Source organism: Frieseomelitta varia, unplaced genomic scaffold (assembly GCF_011392965.1).
Source record: "Frieseomelitta varia isolate USP_RPSP 00005682 unplaced genomic scaffold, Fvar_1.2 scaffold_380, whole genome shotgun sequence".
NCBI lineage: Eukaryota > Metazoa > Arthropoda > Insecta > Hymenoptera > Apidae > Frieseomelitta > Frieseomelitta varia.
The window spans coordinates 133,558-157,801 of record NW_025110124.1 but is presented as its reverse complement, the minus strand read 5'-3'; the positions used below and the strand labels follow the sequence as shown (position 1 = coordinate 157,801).

Below are 24,244 nucleotides of genomic sequence, written 5' to 3'. Positions count from 1 at the left end.
TGGTTGTTAAACTTTTTGAACAAGAGTCGACTGATAAGTTTCAAAAGAAATTTTACATTCAGTCTACTAAATCTATCAAATCACGTTAAATTCTTTGCAACAGCTAACACACACTTTTGTCTCTTCTTTTCAGCATTGAAAAGAATTTCCTTGGTTGTTAAACTTTTTGAACAAGAGTCGACTGATAAGTTTCAAAAGAAATTTTACATTCAGTCTACTAAATCTATCAAATCACGTTAAATTCTTTGCAACAGCTAACACACACTTTTGTCTCTTCTTTTCAGCATTGAAAAGAATTTCCTTGGTTGTTAAATTTTTTGAATAAGAGTCGACTGATAAGTTTCAAAAGAAATTTTACATTCAGTCTACTAAATCTATCAAATCGCGTCAAATTCTTTGCAACAGCTAACGCACACTTTTGTCTGTTCTTTCCAGCATTGAAAAGAATTTCTCTGGTTGTTAAATTTTTTGAACAAGAGTTGAATGGTAAGTTTCAAAAGAAATTTTACATTCAGTCTACTAAATCTATCAAATCGCCCCAAATTCTTTGCAACAGCTAACGCACACTTTTGTCTCTTCTTTTCAGCAGTGAAAAGAATTTCTTTTCTCAGAATTGGTCTTTCAAATTTTTTGACTAACAGCGTTCTCATAATCCCACCGTATCCGTTCAGAAAATCGCATTTAGTTTCCAGTGATAATGGCTATCGCACGATTTGCTAAAGTATTTCAATTTTCCGGTCGATTGTCGAAAAAAAAAGAAAATCGAGAATAAAAGGAGAAGTACAGTCACCGTTTCCAGACAAGGCTCGAGAAGATTGAGTCCCGGAAGTGAAGCAGAAGAAAGAGGAATGCAAAATATCCCCTTTCGCGAAATACGGGTCACACTCGAGATGATATGCAACGATAGAAGAAAGCCTGGATATTTCCAATAACGATTCGGTCCTATCTGGAGCACCGGGTGGCTCGTTATCGACGACGATTATACTCGAGTTCGCCAAAGGGACAAGGCCTACAACCTGGATACGTTCGGTTATCCAGGAGGAGGGTTTTTAATAACGGCGAAACACGCAACAATGCCCCGTGTATCGAGGCAAACCTGATGCAACCGTCATTTTTCTNTCTCTCTCTCTCTCTCTCTCTCTCTCTCTCTCTCTCTCTCTCTCTCTCTCTCTCTCTCTCTCTCTCTCTCTCTCTCTCTAACAATTCAAACTGCAAGTCAGGTACATTGGTAAGCTGTAAGCTCTCGGTTCGATCGACCGGCTCTTGGTTTTTAGCGAGTTCCCCAATTCAATTTGCAGTCGTCGAGAGGGACTTGTTACCAGACTTATTAAAAAGCATCAAGAACGAGTGACTTATCGATGCATTATCGGGCTTGAAACGGAAGAGCCTACGTCGAGATCGATCAGTGGCGTTGGTATTTGCCAGTTTCCGGAAGTTTCCTTTGTAATTGCCACGAGTGGACCACGGACTTTCGATTCGATGAAACGAGACCTGCGTATATTTTCATTTAGTTATATTTTCTTTTCTCGAGTGTTTGATAAACGCGTCAGCTATCGATCGCAGTTCGACAGCAAGAACAATAACGAAAGAGATAAAAATTAAAAATCACCAGACTGTCGCGAACTTCCCGACTTTTCATAATGGAATAAATGGCGTCCAATTAGGAGATTCAAGTCGTTCAATTCGTTCCCTGTGTCAATGATGACGCAATTCCAACGTCCAAGGAGAACGAGACTCGTGGAAAGATATCTGGATACCGAAAGAAAAATGCACGACCTCGGAGCGCAGATTCTTTAGCGAATTTGCTTTTTTTACTTGCGGTTGAACAGCGTCGAACGACAGACACACGGGTCAATACCGGCAGCGAAGTTTCATATGTTTCAGAGAGACTCTTTCCCAACAGCTCGATTAATATAAATTATTAATAAAGCTCTACATTGCAAATTTAATCTTGAAGATCCATCTTTGCTGAGAGAATCGCCAGCGCAGCTAATGATAACAGAGGAATAAAAAGGCAGTTAAACTAATTAGAAGTAACATATGTATAATTAATAGACCCTGATGAAAATATAGCAACGAAATATTAAAAAGGAAAGGAAGGTGTATTTTCCATTCCAGTCGACTGGATATTTGAGAAAAAGAAAAAAAAAAAAGAAGAAGAAGAAACTTACAAAGTGTCTCGACGTCTCCATCGAAAAGCTTCCTGCAAAACCTGTTCGCAGGCTTTTTTTCTCAGAGCAAGTACTAGAACGTGTTTGAGTATACGTGCCTAAACTCGATTCTGTCGTATCGACCCTCGAACGTATTCCCAAGGGTGGCGTATAACCAAGCCGCCGTATCGGACGAGAGCAAAAAGGGATCCCCCTTTGGGAAATCGACATATTTTTCTCCATTAAAAACTAACGTTTCTTCCTCTATTTCATATACCCGCGAGATTTCTAATTGATTTCAGACACAGGGCACTGCACGTTTCACAACGTGTTAAGGATATTCTCCATCCTCGTGCAACGTTACGATAATTCTCATTAACCACTTGCGCTGGCGACTGATTGCGGACCGTAACGAGTGACCAAACCGTATACAATAAATCGTCGCTTTCTTTCTCTTTTGAACTGGTCGGTATGATATCACTGGATAGAAATTATTGAGAAGTAATAAATTTATTATCTGTTTTGCCTGGGTTATACTTGAAATATACTTAAAACTGAGGAAATGTTACAATGTTTTGGAACAAGAAATTCTCGACGCCCGTTGATGATTAACAGAAATGCAATGAAAGAAGAATATTTCATGTTCCATCGCACCTGCAACAAATGTAACAATTAGTCTATTTGAAGATCAATGTTTCTACTTGGCAAACAAATATCAAATAAAGAAGTACAAAATATCAATTGATCGATCGCATCGCAAAGACGAAGATCAAAAAGAAGAAAAAAGGATCGCGTTACGTTCGCCGCGCGCGTGAATGCAAGATGCGCGATCAGCGTGATCGCGAAACACGCGGAAGGATCGAGTTTATTCAAATTCGATGATGCACGACTCTGCCCGCCACGTTTCTCAGGCTTGTATTTCCTGTCCGGTGGATTTTTCGTGTTTGTAACGCGATAACGCGGCGCGCGTTCCGTGGAAACGCTCGCTTAATTCGAAACGATCCACCGGAACGCGGAAGGATCGAGTTCATTTAAATTCGTATACGTTTCACCAGTATGTACACATTTTTTTTTTATGGACGTCAATAAAACGTCGCTTCTCGTTCGTCGCCATCTCGCTGCGAGAAGCTAATGCCAAGAAATACGAAATTGCGAGATGAAATTGAATCTTAAAAACAAAAAAAAAAAATAAAGATATTTTTGGATAACATCTTTCGAAACTCTACAAAATTATTGGAAAATTACTGTGTTACATAGGGTGGGCCAAAAGTTTCTTCCTACTGTTTTTTTTTTTAATAAAATATCAAAATATAAGAAAAAACTAATGTTATTAATTTTAAGTTCAAAAATTTAAGTTAAATTAAATTTAAGTTCAAACGTGACTTTTTTCATTTTAAAAATTACTTCTTCCGAGTGTTGAAAAACATATATAATAAAAAAATATTAAATATACATTAAATATATTAAATTTATATTAATATATATCAAATATATATTTCTAAAAAATTACTAAAAATTAATTTTAGTAAAAAGTGATTTTTCCACCCTACATTACATAAAAAATATACAAATAGATAAATATACATTGAAAAATAGTAGGTAACATTTTTATGGCGTTTCATAGTGCCACGTCTATAAAACGTCTAAATCTATGACTAAACTAAACGATTTTGTATGCTTGTAAGTTCCACAACGTTCCTAGAATATCGTCACTTTCATCCGAAGTGAATACGATGAGAATACGAAGATTGAGCAATGAGAGGGCTAAGAAACCTTCTGAAGAACCTAAACGCTTATTTGCATTGTGGAGGAGTTAAATAACAAGCTTCCGTAGCGTAAGTATACCGTGTTTGGTATAGAAGTGACTCCATTGCGAAGAAAGAGTGTCTGGACGTCTTTGGATTCTTCCAAACGGGATCAACACCGTTGGAAACGACACTTAAATCCAGTCTGTTCTTTCAATGCGTTCACATGTGTCGTTATAACACATACACATGATATTCTATCTCTTGTTCTTGCTCTCTCTCTCTCTTTTCACCGTCATTCTGTTAACACTGCACACACAGCGTTCCGTTACGTTGTTAAGGGGCCCATTATCCAATCTATCGCGACATACGTGTACCTGCACCACTCCCATGGTGTCATCGACGTGAACGCTAACATTTACATTCCCTTTTTACTCGGAGGCTCTCAGAGTCCTGCTACTTTTCCACGTGATTGTTTTCACCCGAGACGCGAAATAACTGAATCTGGAAAATTTCAGGAAACAAATAAATATAATTTAACACAACGCATAACAAATACAAACATCTTCGCTTCCATTTTCCTTCCAGTTACGTTCAGCCGTGGCAATCGTTCTGAAACACCCAGTACAGTGCACGGAGATGGAGTCAGCGCAGGCTGCGTGAAATATTAGGATGCATTCTGTATTCTCGAGACTCGCGTGCGCCAGCCCGCGTAACAATGTCACCCCCAGGGGTGAGAATGGTACACCCTCGAATGACGAGGGGTCGCCATCCACTTTTGAATTACGCTAGATTGTACGGGCTCGGGAAATCAGCTGGGGTGACGACTCGTCTCAGATTCCTATAGGGTGTCTCTCTGAGAGAGAGTCGCCAGAGTTTCTTCCTCTTTTAAAGTATCAAGTTTCTCACACTGCAAGAAGTTGTGTGCACAGCTCACGTCATTTTCGATTACACTGTTTAGGTTCAATCAGAGGCGACGAGAGATTATCCAATCAATAATCCGATCTTCTCGATTTATTTTTTTTTTTTTTTTGATATTTTTTTCTTTTTGATGGCAATGCAATGAAATACGAATCAGCTGCTCGGCTGTTTCTCCAAGGAAGCATTTGCTAACACTTGCCAGCGCATGAAATAGATACAACGGAGATATTTGTCTCTGTCTCGGCGAGTATTCCATTTCTCCGTCGAGTTTTATCAAAGGAACGACTTTCGTTTTATCGGAGAGCCACCACCAAAAAAAAAAAAAAGAAGTACCATTCGTTCCTGTTCCACGAAACGTTGTTGCGTGACCTAATCCGAATCTCTAACTTTGTTCCATCCATTTACAAACGATCCCTGTGCAGTTAGATTCCAATTCATCTTCGTGAACTATCTAACAACGAATGAGAAAGTATTCGAACGACTGTAGAAACCTTTTATAAACATATATTACGAGATCTCTGCTTTTAAGCAATTTTTGAAAATATTATGACGATAAAAGACAAGGAGAATCTTTGAATGGATTATTAAAGGGTATTGAAAGAACATCGAATTTCAATGAATATAATACATTAAAAACTGGTCATTTCATAGTCTCGCAACTAAAAAATTATTAACAATTAGTTACCCGTCTCTTCTTATCTTTTAAAAAATTTCTATATTTGTAAAATAGAAACGTAGTTTTATCAGGCAATAATCAAATTGTCAAAATTATTACACGACAGTTATAAATTGCCAATCACCTCCAGTTCTCGAAGGATCTTCGGTTACTTCCAACGATAATCTCCCTCTGATTAAATCCCTCGTTTTTCTCGATTCTAGGGGATGGACTTTAGAGAACTTCGCCCCGGAGATGGCCCCCGGGAAAATTTCCCTGCAAAAAGACGGAGGAACCGGTGAAACGCGGGCGCAGCGACTGTACCAGTGACGGAAAAACCGATATTTTCTTTTGCTTTTTTCCATCCCGCTTTTCTTCGTCGGTCACAACGGGGTCGTCGATTGTCTCGGGGAGCAAAAGCGACCACGTGGTATCCCGAAAAAAGAAGAGGAAGAAAAAAATAAGAAGTCAGGGAAGAACTCATGGCACGAGAGCTTTGCAGTCGTGAATGCTCTTGCTTCGTAGCTGATCCATTCGTTTCTGACTGGCGTCGATTCTCCGATATACCCGACTGAAACTCCAAATTTCTACTCCAATTAAAAGAAATTTGTTCTACAAACAATTTCCTACAAAGAAGATACATATTCGTCTCGAATGTCCACGCAATAGTCGAGCACCGTATCTCAAAGTGCAAAGAAACCCAGAAAGCAGAGGAAAAGTTACTCGGAGTAACTCGATTAGTTCAACTCGAAGAAAAATCTAAACTCGGAGTAATAAATCCGTTTTAAAGCTCTCGCTTTTACTCGAGTGAAGATCAATTTGGTCTCAGTTTCGTACACACGTTCGCGAATGAATCTTTCTCGGGGCTAACGTTGTCCGGTTAAAAATTGCGCGAATGAATCGCACCGTCTTGGCGACAATACATCGACCTGGATTCCACAGATTTATCGCGGACACCATCATTTCTTCCGTAAACTTTTAAGACGTTTCCGCGGGACGAACGTCGGCTGACCTGAATCGCTCGGTTGGAAAAAAAACGAAGGACGCTGAGGCGTCGCGAAGCATGGTTGAGAATTCTAGCAACAATGGCAAGCCAGAACGCGAGGCTGCGGGCAAAAATTTGCCGTCTAAACAGGATCAGGTCAACTAAAAATGTTAAAACGAAAAAAAAAAATAGCAAACTGTCGGTTAAAGGAAAAGAAAAAAGAAAAAAAAAAAAAAAATAGTTACTGCTGCAATGTAATCTATCACGGATGGTAAACTAATTGTAAGCGTGCCTGCACGACACGTGAACGCGTGAAAATAATTGTCGCAGAATCTCCAGGAGGCAAAGAATCGTCCCGAGAGTTGCCACGCACACACGTGGCGAAACGACGGATCATCCACGGAGAATGCAACGACGCAGAAAGCGAAAAAAAAAAAAAAGAAGACGAATCGCCGTGACGCGCGAAGGATGCAGACCAGGATGCAAAACGAACGTGCAATTCCAGCGTCAATTCGGTTCCCGGGGTAATTCGTCACGGTCGTGCAGAATGCTCGTAGATTTATTTGTTTCTTCTTACTAGACAGACAATTGAAACACTAAAAAGAAACGAATATATGAAAATGTCAATGTTAATCTTATTTAGTGATAAATAATATGTATTCTTAATATAGTTTCCTTTTATTTATGTTATTATTACGTTTAATAACGATCGTATGAAGTAAGCAGAGCAATACAAACGCTATATTTTTCCCATAAACGCGAAATTTCATTTACAACGTCTGGAGAGATGAGATGAGATTGTGCATCAGGAGGCAAGTCTTGCGAGTTTCTGATTTGCCGTTAGTCGCCGCCCTAGTAATAAATCTAGTAAGTTTTCCTAATTCAATCCAGCCCACGTTGATGATAAATTCTGCAAGACCGCGCGCGACTCGATTTCACACTTACGTCAGAATTTAACGCGGAATAGATGATTCTTTGTCCGTCGTATAGTCGCATTAACCACTTGCGCTGGCGGACTTGATTGCGGACCATAACGAGTGACCAAGCCGTATACAATAATTCGTCGCTTTCTTTTCGAACTCGTCGGTATGACGTCACTGGATGGAAATTATTGAGAAGTATAAATAAATTTATTATCTGTTTTGCCTATTTTGTTTTACTTAAATATACTTAAAACTGAGAGAATATTACAATTTTAGAACAAACAATTCTCGACGTGCGTGATTCCGGCGCGAGAGGTTAAGGACACGATAATCGTCAAGATATCGAAAATTATCAATTTCAAACCTGTGAATCTTTCGAAAGTTAGAATCAAACAGTCAAACTCAACGTCACATACTAGATTTCTAATTTTCTGAATAGTCTCTTTTTTTCTCCGTATATCTTAATTGTCCTACTGTATTCTACTATTGTAGAATGCATAAAAATACATTTTTCTTTCTTTTTTAATTTCTATATCTTCCCTGAAAGTAATCGACAGCGCGTCAGTTAATTTTCACGCAAGTAAGCACCGTAGATGCTAGTATCCAGGGGATTTAAAACTCTCAGATAATCCCTGTATTAACGTGGGCTCCTCCAATCGCGTGTCCAACGATTCCTTAATTAACGAGACGTCGGTCGGACAAAAAAGATTTTAATGAGCTCCGCGTACCGAGGAAATCTGGAGGAACTTCCTTTTCATGTCTCTACTTATAAGATATGAAAAAAAAAAAAAAAAAAGGGAACATAAGTATTACAATCTGGCATAATCGATCGTTGAAAGTTCAAGAAACTTAGTTTGCAAATTACAGCAAATTCGACAGATATGCTCTTCAGATATTTTAATTGAAAAAAAAAAAAAAAATTTTTTTTCAGACGAAGGATTTTCCTTTTTATTTTTTAAAAAAGAAATTACGAATTATAGATATTTATCAGTAATGCTGTTCCTCTATGGTCAAAAAGTGCACAACACGCATAATGAATGCATTAACGTTTCCTGCATACATTTGTACTCATCAGAAACATCTCCGTATCTTTCCCAAAACGACAAAGACAATGATAAATGCAAGACATTTTTTTAAGTTTCCGTGTCACTGCCTCGACATCATTCCGTTTTCATGCGATAACGTTGGTACAACACGAGATCGATTAAACAGTATCTCACACGCATATACACGCACGCGTCTGTCTATATACGTACGTGGTGGACACGTACGTCATCGGAACATGCAAACGAGTGAAACTTCACAATCAATCTTTCCCATTAGGAAGAGACGACGACATCCATCGGGCGCAACTTCGTCCAAAATATTCCAAAAGACAACGCCCTTTCTTTTTTGTATCAAACGAAAAGAAAAATCGACGAACGTTAACCACCCTAAGGGACATAGCGTCTGATCGATGTCTATATATCGTTCGTCCTTGATCTCATAACCTGCAAACATACTAATAGGGGGTAACAGGGGGAGAGAAAAAAAAAAACAACTTAATAATTCTGTTGCACCATCTTTTGCGCGGTCGATTTGAACTGCCAACGAATGAATTTATAAGGAACCGAAATAAAAAAAAAAAAAAAAATAGATAAAGGGAATATATTTCGTAATAAAATATGTCACAGAAAATATCTGAAAAATACAACGATGTAAATTTATAAAGTTTCTACGAAAAATTGCGAATCGATCATTTTTCAATTATTCTATTATTTTTAGTATATTTATTATATACCTCGAAGAACGATAACTGCATAATATCGAGTTGTATTTTTATCTCACCCTGACCAACATCTTTTTAACAAAATTAAATGTCAATGATAATCCAAGATATAGACCCAATATATACCCAATCAATATATCCAATACAGAGCTGGAATAAAAAGAAAATTGCGCTATTTTTTGAGAAATATTGCAAAAAAAGTTCTAAGACGATCTATGAGTAGACTACAAATTGCATGATTAATGACCATACATATGAATTTAACCTCTCGATGTAACAGTAAATTTTAGAAATAATTTCATACTTGAGGCCTACCGAGGTTCCGATATTTTGGAACAAGACATACGATATAAAAAAAGTAACAACATCAGATACTAATGCTCGATCGCTAATGTGAGAACAATTTGCTGAAGAACGACAGAACCGTTAGACTACATTTAAATTAACGATCAAAAGCTGCGGAGAATAATTAAATACGCTGTCGAGTAACCTCCAGAGCATCCGACGAGAAGCATAGCTGTCAAACTTGAGTCACTGATGCACTCGAAACAGAAAGAAAAAGTTAAATTCGAATTCTATGCAAAGATAAGAGATATCAATTAACATTTCACACGATCCTAACCGAAATCATTGATAATGGTTGGCTTCAATTCATGGATTCACCCCACCCAAAAACAATTGGTTAAACTGCATCACGATGGCATTATAGACGTTACATCTAAAATCTCAACGCAATCGTTCGAACAAAAATATTGTGATGGAAATTGCTTCAATTTTGTTCGATCGTAGCAAATTTCTACCGACACGACAGAATACGAAAGTTTCTCAAATTATTGTACATACGTACATACAAATTCAAGTAAATTATTGCTACTGTAGTCCACAGGGATTTTCCGAATGAAAAGCTTCGAAAAAGAGAAAGGGCTGGTCGAGTAATCACGGTTTGCGGACGAACTCGCTAATGAATCGATGGGCCAACGACAGTCTCGAAACTCGATTAAATTTACCTAAAGCGGCCTGTCGCCTAACGACCGGGGAATCAAACCGTCGTTTTGTTCTCCCTACGAACGTATCACGATACGTTCTAACCTTGATTCGATGAAGTTCCTCGATATTTGCCACGCGAGACGGGAGCCGAACATTTTTGCAAGGATACGCGCCAAATCTTTTCTAGGTCATTCCGCAGAGACAGGATGTGCACGGGACCCACAGCTGATTTTACCAGCCGAACCGAAGAAAAATCTACGGTGCCAATATGGTTACAGCGACGAGCGTTGGAAACTGGAATTTCAAAATGAAACTGAGAATCTTTACTTACCGAGACTGATCACTGACAATTCACCGCGGAACTGAGCGCGAAATCACAGCACTGACACCACGCCAAAACAGCCCCTGCGAACGACTGATTTTTATCGAACTGGCCGCGGCGAAATGCAGCTCGCACAGCCACATTGCCATCTTCCTGCGACTTCCGAAACCACATTTCACGTCCATCGAATAGCGCGACACGACGCGACGCAACGCCTAGGATCCTTCAACTTTTTCTGCGCATGCCTCGTATTTCTTGAAATTTAACCTGTTAGAAAATAAAATTCAATTTTTCGATATGACAGTTGATTCTACGTTATTATTTTATTTCGTAAGAATTATGCCCAACCGTAGAATCAACTTAGGTAGAAACAAATTTAACTGTGTAAAATTAATGTTTTTTTTTTTAGCTAAAATCTAAATTAAAAATTAAAAAATTAAAAAGACAAATTAATTCCAATGAGATCTATAAATAAAGGGAATTATTTCATCCTTTTCTTAGCTGGCAAACAAAAAATGATTGGTATATGCACAGACGAGATACGGGTGTATGTAAAAGAATAAAAGAAAAAAATCTGTTATAATTGCAATAAAAAATTACCTTTTATAGATATATAAAATTTTATTCCTTTTCTGTTGAGAATTCTTCAGTTATCCTTTAAATATAACGCGGATAATTTTAGAACGTGGTCGTAGAAGGAACAAGTAGTTATTAAAAATGCATTTCGCGTTTCTTTCTCAAGTATTTGTTCTGATATTTCTTTGCTATTCAAAAAACACCAATCGCACCCGTACGCTATACTTTCGTGTTCGTTATACTCGCCAACAACAGACGGTATTTCTGTCTTATCGCAGTCGACGATTCTAAATCCACCATACATGCAAGCTGCTAACAAATGTTTCCGTTCGAAGGGATCCCATTTTAAACGCCAAACACCGCCATCAAGATTAATGTCTGAAATTGGCTGTTTCAAGTTTCTCGTGTCCCATAATCTCAATATTTCATCGTAACTGAAATATTATAAGAATTTTATTGGAAATGAGTTCGGATGAAAACGCTTTTGTCATACTTGAATACAGCACCTTCCAGATGATATTAAAAATTCTCTCGTCGCGTTACTGTGAATACTGGTAACACCTGCACTGTGAACTTTATTTGAAGCACAAATTCCGATTCTTGTATCGATACATTGAAATTTACAGTCATCACCACCTTAAATATATACAATAGTCATTAATTTTTTTTTTTTCAAATAAATTTTAGTTTTACTTATTTTCATACCGCTGTATATTATATTTGTGTCCCAATAGTCAAATGCTGCTATCCACGCTTCGAATCCATGCGCAGACCATGAATTAATTTTATTAAGTTCATTTTCACTTAATTCAAACAATGATACGAAACCTTTCGAATCGCTAACCACTATTTTTAAATTGATTTCATTGGCCAATCTTCCGGTGCACCAATCTAATGATAATGCAAGTACTTCATCTTTGTCAGCAATTCTCTTTTGGATTAATAAATCCAAACTTTTGTTCTCGTTGTCACTTTTAAGCTGATAAATTTGCAAGTACCCTAAAGAGTTTGCGACACCGAGCAAGATTTTATTTTGAAACGTAACATGCGCCCATTTCATATCCAATACAGCAGGTACTTCTAATACTTGCAGCAACACTAAGCGTCCGTTTTGCACAATTTGAAATAAATAAATTCTTCCAAAACGTTTTGGCGAAACGTTCGACGTTAAATTTTCGTCTTTCATTAATTGATACGTTCCACAAACAAATATATCTCTGAAGAAATCTATCGGGCACCATTCAACCGAATCGGCACAAAATTCTGTATCGAAAATATCCAAAGTACGGAACATACTTGACGTTGCGTAATCTGTAACACGAAATGAAAAATTGAAAGTTCTCACGTGTTTTTAAGTTCTAAATTACGAAGATTAGAATTATTTTACACTGGGAAGCATTGTGGGTTTCACATGGAAAAATCTTTATTTATATAAATATTACAATTAATGAAAACCATATATAAATACGATATACAATATATTTAAATTATTACAAATTCAGAATTTTTAGACTTACACGCAATTACATTTGCATATTGCTATTTCCAATTAAATTTATTATTGTTATATTATTGAAGATAAGAATTAATTTGAAGACATTTGATATGACGTCGATTTCAGTTAAATACTGATAAACGCTTTCAATGAACATTTGTAAAAAACTCTATTGATCTATTCATTTGTATTAAAAACTTCACATACATATAACTTGTACTTTTTGATTTGAGTGTTGTTACCACTGAGATCATATCATAATTAATTTTTAGGAACAAGATATGATCGTCATTTCTTATAGATAGTAAATTCATATATCTGTGAGCAAAGATCATTTACATGTTATAGGAACTTTTCATCTTTTCACTTTAAATATATCCGTAATATGTAGTCATTTAAGTATATCACGATATAATTATAGAAATCTTATCCTAAATATATACTGTTGAAATTTAATACTATATTGGTTCTTCATTACTTGGTTTCATCAGTTCCTATTTACCTTTATTGTATTTGAGTAATATATTTGTACTATCAATAATGAAATTTAAAATTTCACTCTGAAATTATTATATGGAATTAATACGCATATTTCTTATTTTCAACTCTGATAAAATACGTTACTATATTCTAATAATCAGTCGTTATCGTCAGTAATCATATATAAAAGAATAATTTTTGTAGAATACTATGTATTAATTATTTAAAATTATATAAAATTAATACCCTAACACTTGTAATTAATAAACTACTTTCATTGTACTCTCTTTGGTAATGTAAAAACATATAAATAATTTTTTACCATATAAAATAAATACATAATGATATACATTGTATATAGTATAAAAATGAATTTTTAAAAAGTCATTAAAATTATATTCTACATTAATGACTATTATATAATTTAATCCTTTCCTGCAATTATAATTTAACGTTTGAGGTAGATTGATTCTTTCATTCTTCAACATGCGTATGTAGCATCATCTTTGGCAAAAAATATATAAGTTGTTTTGTGCTATAGTTAAATATCTTAGTTGCACATCGTTACATGTAAAATTATTAAAAACTTTTGTTTCACTGACGAGCACTTTTTTCAGTTTCAACTAAACATTCCCTAACTAAGATACGTGCATGTACAATACCACGCTTAATTTTTTCTATAGAAGTACGACTGCCAGCATAGGTAGGTCTAACCTCGTGGCCAAGTTCTTCTATGACATTAAGCAGTTGTATATATTTTGATTGACCAGGTACGGAAGGAACAGTTTGTTGTAGGGCTCTTGGATTTGGTACACTTAGTAATGGCTCTGTAACCTTTGTCGAAACTTCTATATTTCCTCGTTCTTCTTCCATCTTGTAGCTGTCTTTTTTTTTTAAATAAATATCCTAACAAATAATTTATGACTTGTACACGCTAGTTATAACTGAATAGCACACACGACGACATTATAATGTATTAATTACACTTCGCAAAACATGTTCATGTTTAATGATGAAACGGAAATAAATGTACAAAAAAGTATAATGTATGAAACTAAAGGAAATCATGCTTTAAAAAGTCTCAGTACAAAAGCAGCGAGATAAAAATAAATATAAATATACTTTTAATTAAATGTAATTATATCTTGCATATGAAACTCACCTCAATGAATAGACTAGCAAAATTTTACGCAGCAAATAAATATGTACAAATAAAAATTAAGCGTAATGCTCAATAAATTCTTAAATCTATTGATTTCTATATTCCACTGTTTTTCTTCGCAGAACGATGTGCATGTGCACGCATCCGAAATTTAATAAATTCAGCGCTTCACGGAGAAGCTAAGAACTACAGCAATATGTGGCACTAAATTCAAATGATACGTCCTGTTACGAACATACAAATTCGATTTAAGGGTATAAAATCAATACACAATATTGTACAAAACTGTTTTTTTTTATTTAGTTATACCTTGTAGTCAATAATATTCAAGGATTATACTTTCCATAGGTACATTTTGTTTGATCAATTTTTTTCCCTTGTGTGTATACTGTAGGTCTAGTTACCCAGTTTTAACCAAAAAATGCAATAATAAACTTTTCTTAGAAAATATAAATGAAGGCTCTTCACAGTGCCTGTCTTCACAATCCTGCCTAATATTAAATTTTCTAATCTATTCGAAAACTTAATAGGAAGGAATAATAATTCCTTTATAATTTATGTAGAAAATGGTCATTTTTACATTCTTCTTAATAAAAAATAATCAACTAAAACAAAGAACAAATTTCTTTTATCGCGTTTAATTTATATCCCATATTATGCGCTATTGATTGATTAATTTTCTTTAGGCATCCACAAAAGTGCATATTTTAAGTCATTTTATTAGTTATTGAAAGTGATATTAAGTTGTACAGCTATTACTTTCTCAACTTTCCCATTGTTTAAAATAATTAGCTGCTTCCACTTTCTTCTTATTAAACATAGAAACTAGTAAAATCGTATAAAATATGAAATAATAATTGTTATATATTGTGTATATGCACATTTTTGTGGATGCTAAGACACTCCCTTTAAAATATACTGCTGTACTTCATACAATGGTACATAGTATTACTTTTTGTAAAATAATCGACTAAAAATCTAATCGCTAAGTATATCGACAGATCATTGCCGTGCGTTGTGTTCCGTTTCCAACAGACATTCTCTTACGAGAATTCTAGCATGCTGAATTCCCATCTTCAGTCGTTCAGCTGCGCTACGACTTCCAGCATAAGAAAGACGAATGTCTCTACCAAGCTCCTCGATAATAACCAGTAACTGAGCATATTTACCCTGACCAGGCACAGTAGGGAAGTTTATTGTACTAGACGGGCTAGCCTGTGCTACTTGAACAGTTTGAACGTTTTGCAAATTTCTTGGATTTGGCACAGTGATCACAGGTTCAGGGATTCGTGGAATTTCTGGTACTTTTGGTGGTGGTGGTGGGTCATTTAGTTTCGTTATTGTTATTTCATTTAATTTAGCCAATTCTGTTAATTTGGCCATCTCTGCCATTTTCGAATATTCAGGCATTTTTGTAATGTCATTTTGCATATTTGCCATTTTGATCATCTCGTTCATTTTCGTCTTTTCATTAATCTTTGCAATTTCTTTAGCCATCTCATTAATTTGCGCAATTTCAGTTAATTTTGTTATATCATTATTATACTTCGCCATTTCCGTCATTTTTACCATTTCGTTGAGTTTGGCTATTTCGTTCATTCTTTGAACTTCATTAATTTTTACCATTTGCGACATTTTCATCATTTCGTTCATCTTCGCAATTTCGTTAATTTTCGTGATATCATTATATTTGGCGATTTCTGAGAGCTTCACCATTTCGTTCATCTTGGCAATTTCCGACATTTTTGCAATCTCTTGCATTTTCATGTACTCTGTTGTTTTGGCATATTCTGCCATCTTTTCCATCTCGTATCTCTTAGCCATATCCTGAGACATTTTATTCAATTCAGTCATTTTGCTGAATTCGGCAAGTTGAGCCATTTGAACTATGTGTTCTGGTACTTTTCCCCTTTCCATCATCTGTTTCAATTCAGCTGAAATCTTGTTCATATTCATCTCTGACATTTGAGCTATCGTAGCTGCATCTGGCATTTTAGACAGTTCAGCAATCTTTGAAATTTCCCTTGCTAAATTTTCATCTAAGCAACGCTTCTTTTTAGCACGATGCCTGGCCATACGTTGAGCTTCCTGCATTCTTCTTATTGCTGCCTGCTCTTCTGTCTCTTTTGCTCTAGCGTTCTTCATTCTCTCAGCAGCAGTATATAATCTAATGGCGCGTTCCTCGAACGTTTCTTCTCTCAACTTTTGCCGTCTATATTCACGCATTTCTCTTACCTTTTTGAGGTAAGATTTCTTCTTAGCCTTAGGCATAACATGCAACCACGCATAATATAGGTGCTATCATCTGTATAACCTGTCATTTTTGTTAATTTCAAATGCCAAACTTTCCAGAAAATACACTCTGTGCATGCGTTATTGGTTAACCTTGATTAATTCTGCTCTTTTCTCGATGTTTACACTAACTGTTCTTACATATTTCTTCATATGTAAAGTAATCTTCTTCCTTCACTTTAGAATTTACCTGCAATGAAAAAAAGAAACTATGTGAAATTGGTTAGAATGTATTTCTGACTAGACGTCTATGAAGATAAAAATGCTTCATTTACATATTCTCAAGCGTAATAAATATCCTGTCACTTATTTTTTTGCGCTTGAATACTACAATGTCGCGGTCTTTAACAAACGTTTGCAATATTTATAAACATTGTACAGAAACAGGTTCAACGGCACAACGTTCAAAAATTCTTTTTGTCATCAGGAAATAAAAGGATATCAATCTGGACGATCTCTCGACAGAGAAACTCTTCGTTCATTTACTGTGTAGAAAATTACGATTTACGCGAATGTTAATCGAAATTATTCTAAAAAAGACGCGGGTCGTCAAGCTCGAAAAATATTTCACAGAGCACGTGCGCAAAAATCAAACGGCCCGACACTGTTTTCGAAATAGGTATGCATGTAGGTGTTCATCAAGCGTGTGAGTGCTCTCGGCTACCTGTGCCCCTGCGCGTCGATTTTGTGTGTGTGTGTGCGCGTGTGTCTCCTCAAAATTCGAAAGATGAGCGTCGTCAAGTAGTGCACGACGCGCATGCGCGCCAATCTAAGAACGCCGTCTTCTCTGGAACGTTCACCAATCACAACAATGGCGGATACAATTCGGTCAGTTCACTGAAACGCACGATTAATCCGGTGCGAGGCTAAACTGCGTCTTGAACCAATCCCATTTCACAACAGTATCTTCCTCATGGTAAAGCGCGTACGCCACCGTTGTTTCCAGGCGAATTGGTACAGTTTTTCTTAAGATATATCACAGACAAACGCACAAAAGCAATATCGGCCGACATGTAAGATTTTCGTTCGGAGCCACTTTAAGGGGCCAAGCGGGGTCGCCGATAGGCTGCGTGTGACGTGGTTGCGTTTATTGACCATAACCCCTTCCTACTCCCGTCTGCAACTTCACGACGGACAGGTGTACGACCTGAGAGGCCGCGAAACAATTGACCGAAACCGACAACGTCTTAAAATACTCGACATTGTCTTCGAAGAATTCGCAAAGACGATCGGAATTGCCCGGCCGTCCCTATTACCTCTGCCAATAGCGATGCGACATGGCTCTTCTTTTTCCATTGATTAGCGAAAATACTACGATCGTTTTCTCTTAAATCAGGAATATATCATTCGACTTACGGTAAATCCTTTTCTCGCGATTCGAAAGACCGGTTTTCTTTGAAAGAAGAGAATATTTTGACAAGTTTTTTTGGATTCTTCCAGACGAGATGAAGGTGAAATTTAACTCGCCGAGAGAAGATATATACTTCATTTTTTTTTAATGAACTTCCATTGCAAAACACTTTACAAATATTCCATGATAATTGAACGACTGATTGGCTTTTTGTTATGGAACAATTACTATGTAAAGCTAACGGCGCTTTTGGATTCTATTATTTCCGCATTCGTCAATATGAATTTAGGTAATTGAACTGTTTTACTCTTGAAGAGTTATTTTATTTAATTTGAGCAAGATTTTTAGTTTTTTACATCTGAAGTAAATTTTTTTATTTATTATTATAAATTTATATAATATTTAGATAATTTAACTGAGCAACGTGTTTCACTCTTGAAGAATTTTATTTTGTTTAATTTGTATAAGGAGATTCTTAGTTTTTTATATTTGAAGTAAATTTTAATTTATGTGGAGTATTATTGTTGCTATATCGATGAATTTTTTTTATTGTTAATGATCATGTATTGCATAGCACTTGTGTTCTACTCAGCAGTATTTAATTCTTTCTCTTTTATAATTTATTAATAGAAGAAAAATCTATAAACATAACATTCACAACTACTACAATTCTCCAATCAATAATATTATAACATTGATTTCTATACAAAACTTAAATAAAATTTTAATAGGATAGTTTATTTATTTATGATCATAGCAAGTTACGTTTATTTATATGTTGCTAGTTACTGTTGTAAATTAATTTCTATCTCCATTAAGCATTCCTTTATCAGCATCCTAGCTTTTATAATACCTAATTTTAATCTCTCTATTGAAATTTTACTACCAGCGTACGTTAATTTAACATCTCTTCCTAGTTCTTTAATGACTTTCAATAATTGGGAGTATTTACTTTGTTTACAAGCTGAATATACAATTGATGGGTTTTGTATAGGGAAATATGTTTGAAATTGTTCCATTGCTGGCACAGAGACAACGGAGTCAATAGTTTTGAATGTAATATCTTTTCTGTTTAATTCTGTTTTAAATACCCTCACTTCCTCCAGAGCTTTCTTCTTTCTAGCTCGAAATCTTGCCATTCTTTGCGCATCGTGAAATCTTCGAATTATAGCTTCTTCTTCGGTTTCATGTGGTTTTATTAATGGTCTGCGCGCATTCCTTTTTCCTCGTTTTATTGAGTTATTCTGTCTATTCGTTTTCAAAGTACTCTTTTTTCTACTGTATTTATAATTGTTCGTTTTGTTCATTTTATACACAATGCCCTCATTCAATCACAATACATTTTTATAATAATAGTAATAATAATAATTGTATACATTTAAAAAAAAATCATTTTAAAAAATTATTTAAATTTACCTCTTTTTTTTTCTTCAATATACGCGCATGCGTGAATAATTTAGAAACCAATTATTATTAGAATGGCGAACTGTTGTGGAAAGTATTGTTGAACTTTCGAATTCGTATACATCTCAGTTATAAACTCTTATAATTTCGTATTGATATTTATGTTGGTGTTGTTATTTTAATGCTTTTCACTCGTTTATCACGCTTAAATATTGGCGATGTATGAGCAAATATTTACGAGAATTTATGGAAGAAAATAGTTGCACGTAAGATTTGACTATAAGTAATCTTTACACTGTATACAAAAAAATTTTAGAGCTAGTATTATTGCAGATTAGATAGAGGTAGTTTTCTTCTGCTTTGTACGTATTATTATCTCAAGGTGATTCGTTCCCAAAATAGGAACTCGGAATTAATTGGTGGCAATTCAATATATTCTTATATTAATTCTTATAGATATTGGTATCGTTTACGCGGAAAGTATGCGACTCATAATTTTACCAATATCTGTTAGTATTTAATAGTTTTTGCCAATTTTGTTTGTCTCATTATTAATTTAATTATAGATTCTTCGTAAAAAAATTGTATAATTTATTCATATATGAAGCATACAGTATAGAAACTGCTTTTCCAGTATTCATTTGTTTTTAAAATATATTTGAAGTTTTTATATTTCGTTGATATCTTACAATATATAAATATTGTATAAATTTGAACATAACAAATATTAAATGTATAATTCTGTTTCACAATCTAATTTTAATCTTAAGAGTTTTAGTCATACTAGTAAAAGAACTAATTGTAAATACTATATTGGGGGTGTTTTTATAAAATATTTTTTCCTTGTTGCAGGTCGTAGATAGAGATCTTGAACATTTGGTCATAATCTTTAGAGGTGATTGTAAGAAAGAATATCCATTCCAATGTATATTTCAACTTGTGAATATTATTTTTTTTTATCGTTAATTATTATTCCGGTGTATTTATTTTTCAAATTATGGTCATGGTTAGGCTGGCAATTATTTATAAATAATTAACATGTATGTATTTTATTTTTGATTAACTTTGTCTCTTCTTGTTACAATACCCAGATTTCCTTTACTGAAAAGTCTAATATAAAAAATTCTTCCGTGTTTATATATAAACTTAATATTTATATATACAATATATTACTCCTTTTCATAGAATAATATTAAATTTTGTGTCTGGAAAAGTTAAAATTTACTAATAAAATTATATTTTATTAGTAATTAAAAGTTCATCTAAACCCATTCTTCCTCTATGTTTCCATATCCTAAATCTAGCAACATCTTTTCTTGTAATAATCCCAATTACCTACAAAAAATTCAAAATTAGAGTTCTTTTTACAGCAGAGTATTTTTACAAAATATATTAAATGTTAGTACCTCGTTTGTATCATTGACTACTGGTAAATGTCTAAGACCTAATGCTCTAAAGAGTCTAAATGCTCGTGGCAATGTTGCAGACTAAAAATTAAATGATTAATAAAAAAAAAGTTTGTTCGATCTGTCATATTCTATAAATAAAATATTAGCAAAATACTAACATGTTGCAGTGTATAGGGAGAAGGATTCATAAAAGGTCTTAAATCTATCATATAAGTTTTTTCTTCCTCACTTATGGTCACTTGATCAATTGTCGGATACCTTGGGTATTCTTTTCTGAACAATTTAATACTTAATGATTTTTCCCAATACTCTGGGTTCTTGTTAAAAATTTTGTTTTGTAGTAATACTATTAATTGAGAACGTAAAATTAGCCCTCGAAATCTTCCGTATGAATGTATTTCAGGCTAAAAGAAAAAAAGAATAGATTTAACAAACTAGTAAACTTTTCGATATTCTATAATCTAATATAATGTTACACAGTACCTCATCACTATTAGGAGGATCGACTACAGGGAATCCATTAAATGTTACACATTTGAGAAGTTCTACTATATGTCCTACATTTTCTACAGTGTTTAATGTTACTATTGGGTGACTCATTATTTCACTAGCATATATGTTGTTTGACAATGGTGGAGCTTCCCATGGTAATATGGGAATACCAGCCATTTGTGTATGAATATCATAAATTCCCTATACAATAATAGAGAAATATTAAAAATTATTTGAGACATATACAGATGTATTAAAACATGAAAATACAAATTAATATATCTCCATGCCTCATTAAAAAAGTCTCCAACCCATTTAGCCATAATAAGAACTATTATAAGTGGCAAGCCAAAGGATATTCCTTGAGTAGCTTCTATGAGTATAGCAGTTAAACTTATTGTCATTCTAACTACTCCTCCCAATTGAGCAGCTGCACCTAGTAAAGCATATTTTCCAGGATTTAAAACGACCTGCAATAATTCTTGGTAATTGATCTATTCTCTAATACTTCGAATTTATTTCTATACTTTTTCTTACACAATTTGGAAAAAGTTTCGCAAGCCCTGATCCAATTAATCTACCCCATGCAGAGCCAATTAATAGAGATGGAATAAACAGTCCACTAGACATGGACAGACCAAAGGTAGCAACAGCCAAGAAAAAGTAGAGGACAACAAAAATAGCTAAAGTAATATCATTATGGGAACCTACAAACAAAAAACTGATTGAATATATTCTAAGCAGTTTTTTGCATATATCATCAGCATACCTTTAGGATCATGAAACAGAGATCGTACACTACTCTCTGGTGTTTGAAACCATAAAGCTGCAACTGCGCTGTACTCGCCTTCATTGCAGTACATCTGAATGGGAAATTTGGTAGGATCTTGTCCTAATGGTTTGCAATCGTGTAGAAAATAGATCATTGTAAAACCCATTGTTGCACTTAGCGCAGCAATTACAAGAGCTTCTATTACTTTTAACCATTTTCGTTTTATATACTTCAAACGGAAGCAGGTGATTTTATAATTTAAATGATTCCAACAAGCGCCCAAAAGTCCACCAAGTGTTCCCATTATTACAAATAAAGGAATTTCATAAATTTGGTAGGGTATTGTCTCAAATTTTCCAAGATTTAACAAGCCTGGATAAGAAAGATCACCGGGTCGTCCGTGATACGCACTAAGGATGATATTTAATGTGAATGTTGTAATCATACTAGCAAAAAATGTCCTCCATGTGAGACTTTGATTAAAGAAACTGGTTCCTTCTTCAATACTGAACAATACTCCTCCTAAATTATTGTTAATTAAGCAGTCAAGTTTGTAGTACGTATAATACGTTTCCTAACACTCACCAATTGGTGCACCAAATGCAGCAGACACACCAGAAGCTGCACCTCCTGACACAAAATCTCGTTTCTCATGGTCTTCTCTAAAATACTGAAATATTTTAAAATCTTTCTTAAATGTAGTACTTTTCCCCTGTGATATTCCTGCTGCCACCACAGCCCCAGAGTGTATCATAGGTCCTTCCTGAAATATTATTTTTATTTTTCGTGTCTTTATAGTAAATTATATTAGAAAGATAATAATAAAATCAATATTTACTTTTCCACCAGCTAGACCTCCTACTACTGTACAAATTACTCCTATTGTTTTTACTGCTAGTGTTTTAATACGAACAACTCGAGGTATTTTAACTCCGTTTAAATAGCACTTCACTTGTGGAATACCACTACCTGCTGCAACAGGTTCCACATAAGCTACTAAAATAGCACCTATTAAAACAGGTGCAAAATTTAGAGCTAACCATAGTAGATATGGCAGCCAAAGACAATGGTTTGTTACACATTGATCTACATCTGTTATCAATTATAAGGAACAATTAAATTTATATTTATGCTTTTTTTATTTGTATACAGTAATAAGAAAGGATACAAAATTTTAAACAACTATACTTAAAGATTGTCAATTCTTCTATAGAAATATCTACAAAGCCAGCTATAAGCGCAGTGCAAATGCCTATCAATAAGAAAATAAACCATCTGGCAAAGTTCTTCTTAACCACAAATTTGTAGCCTTTCTTTCTTTCTTCATCTTGCAGAAGATGATTCTCACAGGGATCATAATCTAAACTCTGAAGAAAAAAAAAACAGACGTGTCTTACATATGATACTTTGAAATTTAATTGCTTCTAAGATAAGATATACATAATGATTGATGCAGAAAATTCATCAAAATGATAGATAAACATAATTACAAGTATCAATAATAAAATTAAATATATAGGGTGTATCAGAAAGACAAACTACCTCATAATTGGTTGATAGAAAGTTAGTAGCACCAGGGGGGATTTCGTCGACGTTAAGTCTTCTTAGATTACTGGAAAGTGTTTCCACAACACTCTGTGATGATACATTTTGCTAGAAATACAACAAAAATAAAACATTAAAAATAACTACAAGATTTCAAACTTATTCATGTAAGAGAATTCTATTATCAACATTATAAAGAGTAAGAATTTATGTTTGTACACAAAAGCAGAGAAGTGTCAACTAGGTTATTTCAGAGTATCAAAACAAACGATAAGAAATAGACATTGATATCAAATTATTGAATATTTCATACCCGAAATCTAACATTAATGTTTTCGTTTGAATACGATGCAAAATTATTTCTTGGTTTCAGTAACTTTTCCGTGTCATTTTCATCGTTCACACTACTGTCAATGCTATCATTGATGCTGCTGTTTATCATTACATTTACATCAGTTGATATATTTGTCATTTTTGCGAACACTGTCACTACAATTACATTTTACGAAGTACAAAAAGAGAAATCAAGTCATTGTCCGACTAGACATCAACTTCATTGCACTGTTACCGCATGTTGACCACACAAAGGAGTATACACATTACTAATCACGTGATTGATACTATGATTCATATTTAATAAGAGCGGTGCTCAACTTATGATGACATTTCCATTATTGCAGAATTTGTTACAATTATTTGAACAAGTTATACATTTTCTTTAGCAAATATTGTATCTATGTCGACTAACCTTAGCTAATTTTAAGAGATTGTATTCTTTTCCTATTTTTTACAATTTTGAAGAAAAAGTTC

The 24,244-nt window shown here is 34.5% G+C and overlaps 5 protein-coding genes and 1 long non-coding RNA gene across 10 annotated transcripts in view; 1 reads left to right on the top strand and 5 right to left on the bottom strand.

The window, feature by feature from the left end:
* The window catches only part of LOC122531211, a 33,507-nt gene extending 22,926 nt beyond the window's left edge, over positions 1–10,581 (bottom strand). For both annotated transcript variants that reach the window (XM_043658954.1, XM_043658955.1), the window contains exon 1: positions 10,466–10,581. The gene's annotated coding sequence lies outside the window, so the exon portion shown is untranslated. The remainder of the gene's footprint in view (positions 1–10,465) is intronic.
* Positions 10,582–10,641: 60 nt separating this feature from the next.
* LOC122531222 (diphthine methyltransferase) lies at positions 10,642–14,314 on the bottom strand. The gene is made up of 5 exons (XM_043658972.1): positions 14,170–14,314; positions 11,738–12,343; positions 11,539–11,668; positions 11,057–11,466; positions 10,642–10,723 (listed from the first exon to the last, which is right to left on the bottom strand). The coding sequence occupies exons 2-4, from the start codon at positions 12,324–12,326 to the stop codon at positions 11,103–11,105; spliced, it is 1,083 nt and encodes a 360-aa protein (XP_043514907.1). The 5' UTR covers positions 12,327–12,343; positions 14,170–14,314; the 3' UTR covers positions 10,642–10,723; positions 11,057–11,102.
* A 130-nt stretch (positions 14,315–14,444) lies between these two features.
* LOC122531220 (protein PELPK1-like) lies at positions 14,445–17,836 on the bottom strand. 3 transcript variants are annotated; one of them, XM_043658969.1, is made up of 2 exons: positions 17,818–17,836; positions 14,445–16,651 (listed from the first exon to the last, which is right to left on the bottom strand). In XM_043658969.1, the coding sequence occupies exon 2, from the start codon at positions 16,438–16,440 to the stop codon at positions 15,172–15,174; it is 1,269 nt and encodes a 422-aa protein (XP_043514904.1). In that variant the 5' UTR covers positions 16,441–16,651; positions 17,818–17,836; the 3' UTR covers positions 14,445–15,171. The 3 variants fall into 3 exon arrangements, with proteins under 3 accessions (XP_043514904.1, XP_043514902.1, XP_043514903.1); XM_043658967.1 differs by lacking the exon at positions 17,818–17,836 and adding an exon at positions 17,126–17,347; XM_043658968.1 differs by lacking the exon at positions 17,818–17,836 and adding an exon at positions 16,737–17,093.
* Positions 17,671–20,183, top strand: LOC122531229. 2 transcript variants are annotated; one of them, XR_006307224.1, is made up of 3 exons: positions 17,671–17,818; positions 17,902–18,101; positions 20,069–20,183. It is a non-coding gene; the product is annotated as an uncharacterized LOC122531229 (long non-coding RNA). The 2 variants fall into 2 exon arrangements; XR_006307223.1 differs by lacking the exons at positions 17,671–17,818; positions 17,902–18,101 and adding an exon at positions 19,254–19,482.
* Positions 18,355–19,203, bottom strand: LOC122531225. The gene has a single exon (XM_043658974.1). It carries the CDS (start codon positions 19,117–19,119, stop codon positions 18,598–18,600), a length of 522 nt encoding a protein of 173 aa, XP_043514909.1. The 5' UTR covers positions 19,120–19,203; the 3' UTR covers positions 18,355–18,597.
* Positions 19,784–24,052, bottom strand: LOC122531212 (H(+)/Cl(-) exchange transporter 7). Its single transcript, XM_043658956.1, has 12 exons — positions 23,748–24,052; positions 23,432–23,542; positions 23,058–23,256; positions 22,728–22,981; positions 22,475–22,652; positions 21,887–22,411; positions 21,655–21,824; positions 21,408–21,587; positions 21,109–21,318; positions 20,784–21,029; positions 20,623–20,703; positions 19,784–20,551 (listed from the first exon to the last, which is right to left on the bottom strand). The coding sequence occupies exons 1-12, from the start codon at positions 23,904–23,906 to the stop codon at positions 20,450–20,452; spliced, it is 2,415 nt and encodes an 804-aa protein (XP_043514891.1). The 5' UTR covers positions 23,907–24,052; the 3' UTR covers positions 19,784–20,449.
* Between the last annotated feature and the right edge of the window lie 192 nt (positions 24,053–24,244).

Bases quoted from the DNA above. Each gene is read 5' to 3' on its own strand.
- LOC122531222 (XM_043658972.1), bottom strand. From the start codon at position 12,326: ATGTTCCGTACTTTGGATATTTTCGATACAGAATTTTGTGCCGATTCG. The intron at 11,669-11,737 runs GTATGAAAATAA...TATATATTTAAG, and splicing joins CACAAATATAATATACAGCG to GTGGTGATGACTGTAAATTT. The intron at 11,467-11,538 runs GTGCTGTATTCA...ATAATATTTCAG, and splicing joins TTTTTAATATCATCTGGAAG to TTACGATGAAATATTGAGAT.
- LOC122531220 (XM_043658969.1), bottom strand. From the start codon at position 16,440: ATGCCTAAGGCTAAGAAGAAATCTTACCTCAAAAAGGTAAGAGAAATG.
- LOC122531225 (XM_043658974.1), bottom strand. From the start codon at position 19,119: ATGAACAAAACGAACAATTATAAATACAGTAGAAAAAAGAGTACTTTG.
- LOC122531212 (XM_043658956.1), bottom strand. From the start codon at position 23,906: ATGACAAATATATCAACTGATGTAAATGTAATGATAAACAGCAGCATC. The intron at 21,825-21,886 runs GTATGCTGATGA...TTTTGTTTGTAG, and splicing joins TCTGTTTCATGATCCTAAAG to GTTCCCATAATGATATTACT. The intron at 20,704-20,783 runs GTTAGTATTTTG...TTTAATTTTTAG, and splicing joins CTCCCTATACACTGCAACAT to TCTGCAACATTGCCACGAGC.